Source organism: Tachysurus fulvidraco, chromosome 1 (genome assembly GCF_022655615.1).
Source record: "Tachysurus fulvidraco isolate hzauxx_2018 chromosome 1, HZAU_PFXX_2.0, whole genome shotgun sequence".
In the NCBI taxonomy this organism is placed as follows: Eukaryota; Metazoa; Chordata; class Actinopteri; order Siluriformes; family Bagridae; genus Tachysurus; species Tachysurus fulvidraco.
The window spans coordinates 16,682,390-16,696,803 of record NC_062518.1 but is presented as its reverse complement, the minus strand read 5'-3'; the positions used below and the strand labels follow the sequence as shown (position 1 = coordinate 16,696,803).

At 35.7% G+C, this 14,414-nt stretch overlaps 1 protein-coding gene across 7 annotated transcripts in view; it reads left to right on the top strand.

Moving 5' to 3' along the window:
• The first annotated feature begins 1,897 nt into the window (after positions 1-1,897).
• Positions 1,898-14,414, top strand: part of adarb1a (adenosine deaminase RNA specific B1a) — a 21,250-nt gene continuing 8,733 nt past the window's right edge. For 2 of the 7 annotated variants that reach the window (XM_047819942.1, XM_047819958.1), the window contains exons 1-2: positions 1,898-2,148; positions 13,350-13,409. In XM_047819942.1, coding sequence (XP_047675898.1) covers positions 13,406-13,409 — 4 coding nt within the window. In that variant the 5' untranslated portion in view covers positions 1,898-2,148; positions 13,350-13,405. Of the gene's footprint in view, positions 2,154-5,830; positions 6,029-11,110; positions 11,266-13,349; positions 13,410-14,414 lie in introns of those variants that run through there. The other 5 variants (XM_027160778.2, XM_047819949.1, XM_027160777.2 and 2 more) reach the window with 4 other exon arrangements.

Here is a 14,414-nt window from a genome sequence, read left to right as displayed (position 1 = left end):
GAGACATGTTGGCAGAGCAACAAGAGCTCGGAACGTCAAGGCGCAAAACGCTCCGGTTAGATTCTGATCTCCGGCTTTAACACTGATCCCACACACCGGCCAGTGTGAGTCTGATGCCGCAGTGTGACCACAGTGTGAGTCTGATAACAAGCACAAGGCTGAACTCAGATCCGTGTGAATTAGCTAACGATTGTTGAGTTTGTTTATTAGGACTCAAAATATGGGTTGTATTCTTTTAAGGAACAATAAGTGTGTAATAAACACATAACGGCATGTGTGGTGCTGTTAAAGGGAAACAGTCTGACGGGGTGGTGGGACGAAGCTCTGTCACCGTCATCACCGTATAGTGGATTACTTCCTGTAACATCGCAAGTGTTTTATTCCTCTCATTCCACAGTCATTTTTCAACAATTACAATTCTTTTATTTGTTAAAGTACCTCAAAACTTTCATGTATAGTTACATTCACTAAACAATATAATAGAACCGGTGCATTAAACCTTCACAAGTGTCTGAAGAGCTGCTGTTGGAAACGTGAATCAAATCCTTCTGGCCAATCAGAATCATGTGCAAGTTTTCGAGATCCAGATCTCTGCCTTTTCCTCATTTTTCTATCCATTTCTCCAGTCTGAGGTAATGTTATTTAATTCTGAAAGTAGACTATGTGGGCCACTTATATAAGGAGTTTATATAAAGAGTAGGAGCTGTACACTATGTAGGACGCTTGTATAGGGAATAAAGAGCCGTTTGAGATTTAGCAGATGAAATGATAAAGAATAGGCTGCTACTTCGTCTATGACTTGCTGAACTAATTGGCTAATTAATCTTAGAAAGCAAATGGCTCTTTAATGGACAAAATATTGACCTACCTGCCATTTGATTTTTCTTTCCCCATGGCGCCGATGTAACCTACTTGACCAAACATAATGACCCACCTGCTGTTAGTTCCAGTAAAACAGGATACTGTGGTTAGTAGCAGGGAATCATTCTGTTTTCTCACTTTGCCTGCTGTCCAAAGAGATTATAGTGCAATTTTCCATAATCGGTGGGGAAAAAAGATATATACATACATATACACATGTATATAAAGCTCCTGACATGACCACAGGCTATATTCCAAGGTTTGATTAAAATTAGACATTAAAACTTCTTATAAATAATTTTTTTAAATAAAGTCCATCTGTATCTCATCTTTCCTCATCTGTAGCAATAACATATCAAAAGTCAACAGTTTCTGTGCATTAAAGGACTTTGGTGCTGTAAACCGTAGATATATTTTCCCCTCGTATTCACGACCACAAATCTCATCTTTCTAAATGAGATCTAGTCCTGTTTCTAAATAGTTTATTACTATTAGAGGAATTTCTCCAAATGATCAGGGTTTTTTTTTTTTTACTTAAAAATGACATTTTATGACTGATTTTTTTAACGGTTCTTGGAAGAAAACATTTCTTTTTTTCATTTAAAGTATTTGATTTTAATAAAAGTATAGGTTTTCATGGTGAAATTAATCATTTAATTACAGAATCAATCTTATTATACAAATATATGCAAATCTGCTTAAACGAATCTTGTTTTTTTTTTTTTTTTTTTTAAAAAGGAAAAAAAAATCTAAACTATTTATCTGTTAGGTTATGCTGTTTCTAACACTAACAGAGTTGACCAGAGAATTAATAAAAAATAAATAAAGTATATTTTATTGTGACCGAACAGGTGAGTGTGTATTATTATAGTGTGTTATAAAATTCCGCCTTTGGAAAATCAAAACGTTTGCGCCTCTTCTCCAGCCAATAGCGTAGCACAACGCACCTGTCATACGATCATCATCCAATAATAACCCGTCATTGTTTTAAAGCCCGCCCATGATGCAGCCAATCAGGTGATCCGCGCGCCCCCGAGTTCCCGCCCCCGAGTTTTAACCGTCCTACATCTTTCACACTAAGCGAATCGCCTCATAAATAAACCTCTGCTCGGTGTAACACGGTGATGTCTGCAGTAATATGTTTAAATGTAGTTATTAAATAGCAGTCCGGGTTTATTTACCTGATTATTAAGAGTAAATGTGTATTAATGACGCATCGTGTGTGTGACAGCGACGCTGAAGTGTTAGCTTAGCATAACGACACGTCTCGTGCACCGGCTCTCTCTGGTAACGTGAGTATAATATATATGTTCTATTTAAATGGTCAGGTTACGTTTATTTAACGGATTATTATTCGATCAGTTTGGTCAGAAAGCGGTTATAACACACAACACAAGTTGCCTCGGTGTTCAGTTATTTTCTGTCATATATATTTAATGAATTTTTTTTAATCGTTTTTTTTTAATCGTTTTTTTTTTAAGTGGCGCTCGTGCGGTGAGTTTAAAAGCCCTCGCGCGGTTGAAGGCACTCGCGCACTGCAGACTGAAAGCGTTATAAAGGAGACGCGCGCGGCCGTAATGGGATAAGAAACACATTACAGGCTGTAGTGAGTGTGTAAAAAAGTGTTCACTTAGCACCTAATGGGCTTAAGACCGTAGATCATCACATACAAATAGTGCACGATCAAATTCTGAGTGCTCAGTGAGGGTTAACACACACACACACACACACACACACACACACACACACACACACACACACACACACACACAAAAGAATATGGTGCGAAATTATATGTTTTAGGAGTGAATAAACACATTCAGCAAATAAATAAATAAAACATGATGATTTATCTGTACTTAAAATTATTTAAAGTTTCTTATGTTGATAAACGCTTCTGGGTAAAAAAATCAAATCCTGACACTTTATCAGACTTTTATGTTTTCACCCAAATGTTATTTTTATAGGTTGTTTATTTTACAGTAAAATCACGTCCCAAATTATTCACTTTAAAAATGACACGTCATACTTTTTTATCCATTTATATTTATTTCTGAACATCTTATCTGTTGTCACTTAAAATTCGCTCCCTTGCTTTTTCTCTCCATTACATTTAATACACTTATTTATGTTAAGATAAGTCATTATTATACGAGACTTCCTTACTTACTAAACCTGCACCATATCAGTAAACAGAAGTGTTTATTATTAGACAGATGTTTGTTGTTTTATGTAGACTCGCGGATTAAAACAGGTATTGTAACGTTATATGTGCGATATGTCATATTGTGTTTGGTGTTGATTTAGTGCTACAGTCTGTCAGAGAAAAGTGAGTTTAACATGGAGTCAATCAGGAGGGAAACAACTTTCAGTAGACCTGCATAAGCTCATGAGACCGAGCTGCTGAGGGTTCTGTATAAAACACAGGCTCAGTGAGAGCAGTTTGAGGAACATCATCATCATTATAACAATAATAATAATAATAATAATAATAATAATAATAATAATAATAATAACAATAGCAATAATAATAATAATAACAATCATAATTATAACAGTCATAATAATAGAAACAACAATAACATAATAATAATAATAGCAACAACAATAACATAATAATAACAGTCATAATAATAGCAACAACAATAACATAATAATAATAATAATAACAGTCATAATAATAGGAACAATAATAGTAATAATAATAGCAACAACAATAACATAATAATCATAATAATAACAGTAATAATAATAGCAACAACAATAATAATAAGAAAATAAACCCTAATATATAAGTAATGAAAATGGCGGTGAGTAAAATCTGATCAAATATCAGCACACAGTTCCAGTCAGGTTATGTGTAGTGAAGACTTCATCACTGTATGTGTCTAATATATCAACAGCACGTATTGTCTCGTCTGTGTTCCTTTTCATATGCTGCAAATCATTTTATCTTTTTTATCTTTTCTTTTTTGCTACACCTGTCTATTTGTGCACAGACCATTTTATATATATATATATATATATATATATATATATATATATATATATATATATATATATATATATATACAAATATTAAAAATGGATCCAACGTTTGCTCTTAAATGTCCAAAAATGTAAAGCCTCCAAAATTCTATTGTAGTAGGATTTCTCAGGATGAGCGTTAGCCGTTTGGGCTGGGGGTGTTATCCAATCATCTTTCAAATATCAAAAATATCGGCTTTCTGTTGACTTTTTATTTGAAATATGTCTTTAACCAAAAGTGTGATATACTGTAGCCCACAGGTCATTTTCATTGTTTAATTTATTAATGAGAGACACAGTTTGTAGGTAAAGAATTCAGAATTGAGGAGCATCCATACGTTATAGCTATAAACAGTCATTACCTCCCTAGTCTCTTTATTCTCTTTCAGAATTTTATAATGGTAAAAATCTCACCATGTCATATTACTGAGAAACTGCAAAACAGTGTAAACTCTGTACTAAAGACTTTACTACACTTTTAAACCATAGAAATAATTGTTGTTTTTTTCCTTTGTTAAAAATACAATTTTGTTTATTATTACTGCTGTACAAGTCCCTGTGAATGAGCTGTTAGAATATAGAAATGATAACGCATCAGAAACGTAAACCTAGTTTGGAGATAAATACCACAGTCTTGTGTGTTGAAGATGGAGCTCAGCTCCTCTCATGGTGTCTAAACGATTTGTAAGTTTTAAACGTAATGTTAGCCGGTATTACAATATGCTTTATTTACTTATTGGCCAGTCACGAAGACACCAGAATAAAAATGTGTAGATGGATGATTCATCACCTGTGATTTAGAGCAGGCTGCCTTTGGAGGACAGGATTAAAGGACGAGCTGCATTTTTTAAAAATAAAATAGATAGAGCAAGAGACAAAAGCATCAGAGTGAAGGAGTGCGAATCCTAAGGAAATGGTGTAATCCTATTTTTAAAATTCATATTTATATCACAGAGGTGATGAAATAAATGTCGCTGAAATAAAACTGACCCATTTTCTTTACCTCTCATTCCCACTCCCTCCTGCGCTTAACATGAGCCAGAGCCAGAGTTATATTTTTAAAATCAGGATTTATCAGGATCCACTTTTACTCTTACACAGACTGCTTATTATGGGATGGATTTCTTGCAATTAAAAATAAGTAGCAGTTGTCACGAAATAGATTTTTCCCCAAGAGAACAGAAATGCTGATTCCCTCATCAGCCTCCCTGTAACGGGACACAGAGCTGCTGATGATCATCAGACGTGTTCGTAATAACACAATCCCACTGTGCTGAATATTCAAACAGACTTTATAAGTCATTGTCGTCTCTGATTGGTTTTATAGTAAACGTAACAGGAGGGAGGGTTAAATGTGTCGTTCGATTGTATTTACTCATAAATCAGATAAATGTCATATAAATACTATACTATACTATAAAATACTTTTAAGATATTTCTCACACATTATGTTAAATTTCTTACAATTATGAACATAATCATATTTTTAAATAAAAAAAAGATTTGAATATAAAAGGATAAAGAGGCAATTGTTAAAATATATATATATATATATATATATATATATATATATATATATATATATATATTAATAACATCAGTTATTATTAAACATTTATTATATATATATATATATATATATATATATATATATATATATATATATATATATAAAATTTTCAGTAAGTTATTAAATACATTTAAACCATTTGCATAAAATATATATATATTTCCGTATTAATTAATTTTAGTTGGTTATTAGAATCATTCTTTTAATACCCTTCAATTATGTTAGGATATAACAATGATTATATTTGTATGTAAATATATGATATGAAAATGAAGTACAGTATTTATGTGAACTAACATCTCCTCTGAGCTACATTCAGGGCAGGTCTGGACACTGTCTGTGCTCCTGAGGTGAAATCTCTTTCTTTTTTAGAAGCCCTTATTTTAGACAAACTTATAGCAGGTTCATTTTTGGAGAAGCTGACGCCATAATCCTGTTCAGCGTCTCTTCTGAGGACAGGTACAGCTTAGTATCACTTTTGAAGCCTGATATCCTGGAATGTAATGAAAAGCTAGGAGAAAATCCTGACACGGCTGGACAGGAGAAGATCTTGGAGTGATGAGAAAACAGGTAGGGACAAATTTCTTCAGCATGTAAATGATGCAGTGTTAGAGTTTATCTTCGGTAAGGGTTTATCTTCGACTACATATACCAGCATCAGAGACCGTGATGTAGTTGAGCAAAGGAAGAACGAATCCAAATAAATAATTCTACTGAAGTTCGTTTATAAGCGGAGATATTTACAGAGGAACGAGAAATATAGAACATGAGCATGTTAATGGGTTCATTATGTTTATTCACTGGTTATTACTTCTTAACTGATGTAGTGAGAAATTGAAGGGCATATGGAGCGAGTCTTGTGAGATTTTCCATGCAGTTTATTAGCATGCTTGTTTCTCTGTTTACCCCTGAAACTATTCCAGCCCTGAATCCCACCTCTTTATTAAGAAACTGACACTGATCATTTCAGATTATAGAATATTTCTAAAAAAAAGAAATTGAAGTAAATCTTATAAATTGAAGTAATCTGATTAAACAGACTTTTTGTAAATACACAGAACACATTTTCAATTTTTACACAGTTCTATAAATAAAAAGCAAAATCGTTTATGGAAAAATAATTTTCTGTCCAGTCGTCTTGACATGAGAAGTTTATAGGAGTAAAATATTCAGTATGTATTTATTCTAAACTGAACGCTAGCTGTGGTCTCAGATTAACTTCTGCATTATGATTGGTCAGAAGGTGTTGATTATTTCTCTATAACAGCAGCTATTGTTCTAGTATATTATCACGGAACAGCTCATTAAAAGAGTTTTATATTCTCTACGCGAACGTGTTGTTGTAGAGACGTAAGACGAGGTTTACCCTTCGCAGCTGTTAGTGATAAACAGTTTTGTAGACATTCTGCAACACTGAATGTAACTATAAATGGTTAAAAAGTATTATGATATTATACTAGAATTTATTTAGCCATTCACCGTGGTTTAAGAGGAATAAAAAAGATTGGGTCATGCTTTTATAGGAAAGTAAACCACGTTTTAAAAGTTACTCTGCTTTATGGCAATATCCTATCTTAATTATCTTCATATAACACCACACACACACGCACACATGCACACGAACAAACACACACGCACGCATGCACACACGGAAGCACACACACACGGACGCACACGCGCACACACCTTTTATCTTCATCTCAGATCTCAGTATTGGTGTATGAGACCCTTGGGAGTGCTGAAGTTACACTGATATCTGAGGTCAGCCATTCTGTGTGTGTGTGTGTGTGTGGGGGGGGGGGGGGTGATTGAAGTATGGTTTAATCACTTCTTATGTTCAAATAAGTTGAAAGACAAAAGACAAGCCATACGTGCTGTAGATAAATGATGTAAAAATCCTCCATGAAATCAAGGATGTAGAATGTAGGCAACTGTATTTGTACATGTAAGGAGTAATAACTCTGAGATGAATAAGATGGAATGAAACCACATTTTAGTTCCTTAATTCCAGGATTGAACATCTCTAAAAAGGCTGGGAAATGAGATTATTATAACTCTATAGTTATAATCTAGAATAGAGGACTATTCTAAAGTTAAGCTAAATTATATATGTTAGTACACATCAGACAAATGTTGTACCATATTGTGACTATTATATTTTTGTCATGTTGCCCATCCCTTGTCTTACTCCCCCATCCCACTAGAACTAGCAGGAAAAAAGCAAATCTACAGAAATATGTTTACTTTAACGAGTGTAAATTCCGGCTTGTAATAATGAAGAGAAATGTGAAGATAAGTTTCTGTTTTCGACCTTGTACATTAAACATTTAGTGAATGTAAGGAATGTTAGAAGTGACTTATGGAACGGTTTAGATCCTTATTGTTGATCCTTATTGTTTCATATCATTATGTAATGTGTGCTAATAACAGATGTTGAAGGTCATTATTGAAGGTGCAATAAGTAAGATTTAATAAAATCTAGTGCGATCACTGTAAATGAGCAGTTAATAACTTCAGGTAGATACGCTGGACTTTAAACTCTAATAAAAGAGATGATTAAATAGGTAATACAGTAAGTGTGTCTAGTCAATAAGGTTCTAAAGTTTGAATTGGTGGAGGTCAACACAAATGCAGAACTAAGGGAGTCTGAAACCAGACCAATGCTGCAGGACCTCAGGGACACTGAGCTTCGGACAACATCAATTATGACTAATGTGAAAACAACCATACATTTACATTTCCGGCATTTAGCAGATGCCCTCATAAAGAGTGACTTACATTTTTTATTGCAGTTTATACAACTGGGTAATTGAGGGTTAAGGGCCTTTCTTAGGGGCCCTAAGAAAAAATGTGTTTGTGATGAAAGTGTGTGTGTGTGTGTGAGTGAGAGAGAGAGAGAGAGAGAGAGAGAGAGAGAGAGGGTGTGTGTGTGTGAGTGTGTGGGTGAGAGAGACTCTCCAATCATTCTCTGCTTGTTCCTGTTAGGAATGTGCATGCGGTCAGATGTTTATCAGCGCATGATCATATTCCTCTCCCTCTCTCTCTCTCTCTCTCTCTCTCTCTCTCTCTCTCTCTCTCTCTCTCTCTCTCTCTCTCTCTCTCTCTCTCTCTCTCTCTCTCTCTGTGCTGGAAATGGGGTTAAACCACTACACTTGTGAGTTCATATCGTCCCCTGCTGCTGCTTTAATGAATGTCAGAGCATCAGGTTTGCTTTCTGCCTTGCTTTATGATGGTATAAAGACTGCAAACATCTAGTCTGGTCTGCTTTATTTTTACAGATCATTATACTGAGTGAGAAGAAGATGTAAATTATCAATACCAAATTCTAACATTGAGTTCACAGACTTTGTTGTGTTTGTGGAAGATGTAAGTAATTCAATAATAATGATGTCCGTGAGATTATTGTACATTACAGTAGTATAGTTTCTGTTCAGTGTTTCAGCTTCTGAGGTTCCATCGACACTTTGCAGATATGATGTCTTGATGTCTTCAGCAGTTCAGTGCTTTTACACGAGTCTTGTATATATTTTACAAACCGTGAAGTGTTCTGATGAATATTAAACTGTACCATGTTATATATTCTGATCAATAATGCAAACCTATAAAGAACACTTAAAGGATTTTCAATCATATAGTATTAACAATAGGGGTGGATTCAAAAATTGACAAAATATTACCTTGTAGCAAGGTAAATATTTATAAGTAACTATAACGTGTTATAGTGACTTCTAAATATTTTAACCTAAGTTGAAATTAACGGTACTGGAATTAAGGTTACGCTTATTTGGTCTGTTCGTCCGGCGAACAGGCCGTGTACCTTTATTAATTCTATGAAGGTGGTATCTTCCCGGCCAAGAAAGATTCGCTTTCCTTTTACTGTATACTGTATAATTTAAATTAAATTAACTCAATAGAGCATGTAGTTCAGACCAGATATTGCAGGTACCTTAATTTGTGAGAGATACTCAGAGACAATCACTTATTTGGCACAAAAATATGGCATTTAATGAATGAGACAAACACAACATAAACTAACTACACAAACAAACAAAAGAAATAGGGAAAACGAAGATTAAAATAAAATAAAACAAAAGAAATTTAAATTGGGGAAAGGGAGGAAGAGACTGGAAAGAAGAAATTAGAGAAAGGAAGGAAAGGAATGGCAAGCTTAAACTTCAAAATTAATCACACCCTAACTGGGAAATCGTCACAGAAACTTAAATTCACCTTAAGATTCAATGAAAGATTCCTACTTAAAATTACACATCTAAATTGGTTGGTAAAGGAAACGGTTACTTGCATTGGCTTACTGCAAGTGTCCGGATGCAACAGAGAAATCTCTGAAAAGTCAGTTAGGGCGGGGTCAGACGTTCTTCCAAGTTCTCCTGAAGATCAGAGCAGTTGTCGTTCTTGGAAGTGAAGCTTGCTGGAACTTGTTTGAAGGAAGAGGGAGTCGTCTCCAAGCTGTTCCGAAAGTCTGACCAATACTTCGGTCAAGGTTTTGGAGGGAAAAACTCCCTTTGTTTCAGGTGTCTGTGGGCGTGGTTTAGCTATCAAACTTTTAGATGACTTTAAAGTTTGATCCAGGGTGTATTAAGACGGTATGGCACCTTTCGTGCTCAAATAAAATACACCAGTGTTTGAAAAAACGAGTAACCGATAATTTTGTGGTCATTTGGATGCTAAACATGACGGGTAATGGTGGTATAACGGCAGCGGTACATTACATACACAGATCAGTAATCGAAGGGTAACTGATGTCAATACGATATTGTGTTCTTATAAAGGCAAAGAAACAAAAATGAAACATAAACAAGATGCACTTTCATTAGGGAAGTAAAAAGAAAACGATAGCTTCGTATACATTCTGACATCAGACCTTAAAGGGGCATACGGCATTAGAACAGGTATACATTAACATGCCATGATCAGTAATTAGAGTATAACTGATTTTAAAATACAATGTTGTTTTCTGACACATGAATAAAATACACCCTTGTCAGGAAATTAAGGAGCAAATAATTTTAAGTCAGGCAAGCCTTCCTTAAAAGAAGAAACCATTACAGAAAGGGTTATAAGAATGAGAACCTTAGAGTACCTTGTCTTCGGGTTTTATATCCTTTTTAGTAAAAGGAATGTCTCATTGTGTTGTGTGTGTGTGTGTGTGTTTGTGTGTGTGTGTGTTGAGGGCCCCTAATCAGAGAAGCCGCATGGGGTTATCTGGTCTTTGTGTAGGCTCCAGTCATTCTGGAGCCAGGTGTGTGTGTAGCCCTCAATAAAATCGTAAAACTGAGTGGTCATCGGTTAATTGAACAGTAGATGTTGAAGTTTGGGGTGCCTGGGACATGAAATCTAAAATGACGTGTACCAGACGCTACAACCTATAGAGATTAAACCGAAATGAATTAAAAGATTCTTAGTGAACTTTCAATTTCTAGTTATTTTTATTATATATTATATTATTTTATTATTAAGAGCCAATCTGTGTGTAGTACAGACTCAATCGCTCTCTGTCTCTCTCTCTCTCTTTCTCTGTCTCGCTCTGTTTCTCTCTCTCCGTCTCTCTCCCTCTCCCCCCCCCTCTTTTCCTCTGTTGGTGGGGGTGTATGCAGCTGTGTGTGTGGGGGGGAGGAGGGTGTATATAACTGTGTGTGTATGGGAGGAGGGTGTATATAACTGTGCGTGTGTGTGTGTGTGTCAGACTTTGCTCATGTCTTGGTCGTGTTGGAGTAACATGGCAGCATCGTACCTCTGTCTGATTCGCCACAGGTCTAAACGGAGACGCAAAAAACGCTCCGAACGTAAAGGTACAGGCGTGTGTGTGGGTGTGTGTGGGTGTCTTTTCACAGTATGCGGTATTTATCACAATATTTGATCATATAAGAAACAGTTAAACTTAAATGACACAATTTTTGCACTGAGTTGCTGACAAATGTTACACAGAAAAGTGTGTTGTGTTGAAATTGAAACATTTGCTTTTTTTGACTACAGATCAGTAGATACAGCAACAGGTAGTGATGTAGAATTCAGCACAGACTGTGTGTGCGTGCGTGCGTGCGTGCGTACGTAAACATCCTTTATCGTGATATTGATATTATATGATTATATCTCTCAGCCCATTAAAATAGTAATAAACTTCTTAATCTATTTCATATTTATTAATATATTATCTGAAATATTATTAATAAGGAGGAATCTTTCAATACAACTTTTAGTTACTGATTCATTACATAATGCTTGATGTATCATAGAAAAGTTGAGTGTTATATTAAATGTCCAGTAACTGTTCTGGTGGGCGGAGCCCTGATATTCTAATGAACACGATTGATCGACAGCTTGCACTCTGAGTCCCCTGTGACTGCACAAGAGGCAAGAATCCGGATTGTAAATGTAAGGATTTAATAAAAGCAACATTAGCGTCGTGATTACAAACGATGAGCCGATGGAGCTGCAGTCATTATTCTGGTGTCAGTTCTGCAGTTTATAAAGCAGCATTAATTCATCAGCCTCATGAGTAAGCAGGACATATTTATTGTGACTTTCTGGAGCTTCGTTATCTTTCATTATCTTTCATCATGACACATTTTTGTTTCATTTTTTTAACAAGAATTTGATGACTTCTGCTAACTTTATTTGATTATTTTTAAATATTGTTTTATATTAAACTAAAGTATTTAATACCTGCACTTTAACAGTCTGTGAGCTTTTGTGATCATTAATAAGGAAAATAGTATTAAAGGAAAGTTGATGCTTGTAATCCTCTTATGCCAAATAAAACACAAGCTATTTATGCAAAATAATTCAGTATTAATAAATCCATGAGGGATCGTGTGCTTTAAGAAGCATTAAGTCCTGATGAAAAGTCATGCAGCAGCTTATCTGAAGGTGTAGAACCTTAACCATTGTGAGGAACACTAGTGATCTCAGCAGCCAGAGGAAGTTTGTATGTTAAATTGTTGATAAATTGAACTCACAATAATCACAAAGCGTAACTCCACTGTCCTGAACGTTAAAACACACCTGACTTCAGTGTTCTCTACTGTAAAAGTACGTATTAAATATCACACTATATTCCAGTGTGTGAATAATGTGCTGAAACAGTGTGAGCAGTGTGTCCTACAGACCCAGCACTCTGCTGCAGGACCGCACCGGATCACAGCTGTCACAAAGATTTTACAGCTGCTGATGATCTCTCTCTCTCTCTCTTTCTCTCACTCTCTCTCTCTCACACACACACACACACACACACACACACACACACACACACACACACACAAATACACTCACACAGTGTCTCACACACACACACACACACACACACACACACACACTCACACAGTGTCTCACACACACACACACACACACACACACACACACACACACACACACACACACACAAATACACTCACACAATCTCTCTCTCTCTCTCTCTCTCTCTCTCTCACACACACACACACACACACACACACACACACACACACACACACACACACAGTCTCTCTCTCTCTCTCTCTCTCTCTCTCTCTCTCACACACACACACACACACATTCTCTCTCACACACCTACACACACACACAAATACATACAAACACACACAGACACACACAGTCTCTCTCTCACACACATACACACACACATACATACACACACAAACATACACAAACAAACATGCACAGATTCAGCTCCTAAAATTACTGTGCTTTGTTGTAGTGATGTTATGACTTTACCCCCTGCCCCAGAAGCCCCACCCTCAGAGCTGTCACTCCCTTTGTTCATACACACACCTTATAGTTATGCTCAATCTCTCTCTCTCTCTCTCTCTCTCTCTCTCTCTCTCTCTCTCTCTCTCTCTCTCTCTCTCTCTCTCTCTCTCTCTACCCCTCTCTTTAGGTCGCACTCAGAATCTACAGACATTTCATGGTGTGAACGTGGATGAAGACGAGAGTATGAGTAAGTGGTCAGACATCCATCGTCCTCTCTGTTTTATTCCACAGCAATTCATTAAATCACGACAGTCTAACTGTTCTATTTTTAGTCGTCCCCTCACCCGCCTCTCTTCTTCTCCTCCTCTCTTTTAAAAGTTAATAAGACAAAAAGCAGCTTGTCGTGTTAACAAGAGATGTGTAAACTCCTCTGTCCTGAAGTTACAGCTTTACCTCCGACTATTACAAAGTGCTGACGCTGGAGACGTCTGTCATAAAGGTTAACGTTAAAAAAAAAACTTCTCTTTACAGAAAGCTTAACCATCAACACGGAGCTGCCGCTATGGAAAACTAATCAACAACGTCTGCCGCATTGTAGATAGTCGTCTTTGAGACGGACGCAGCTGTCCAGTGTTTAGAAAGATTACATGATTGCGTGTGGTCGCTTTATTGTTTGTCTTACTAAAGGAATAATTGTTTTATTAGATTTTTGCCAGTTACATTTCTTCTCTTTGCCCTAAACAAAGTAACGTTAATTCAAACGTAATCGAATTTAACCTTCAGTGATTTGTTTGCATTGAAATGAAAGAAAATTGGAAATCCTAAACGTATCAAGTGCTTATCGTGTGTTCGTTGTCTTTTATGTTTAACATGTCGATTGTTTATTATAACTACTTATTTACAAGGATAAACACCAACTTTAACTACCGATTCCTCATTCTTGTCTTTCTTTCTTTCTTTCTTTCTTTCTTTCTTTCTTTCTTTCTTTCTTTCTTTCTTTCTTTCTTTCTTTCTTTCTTTCTTTTCTCTTTCTGACTTTCTTTTCCTTTTAACTTATCCTCTCTCTTTCTTTTCTGTGTCCTTGAGCCCCAAAAGAAGTAACCTAACGAGCTTTTGCTGCAGGATGTTATAAATGTTAGAAATTTACACTCAGCTTTTCACCTGATGATGTGGCTTTCTGTAAAAAAAAAAAAAACTTTATCAAAGCACTTTGTTTATTAGTAATTAGTATATTAGTATAATTATGGGAGGT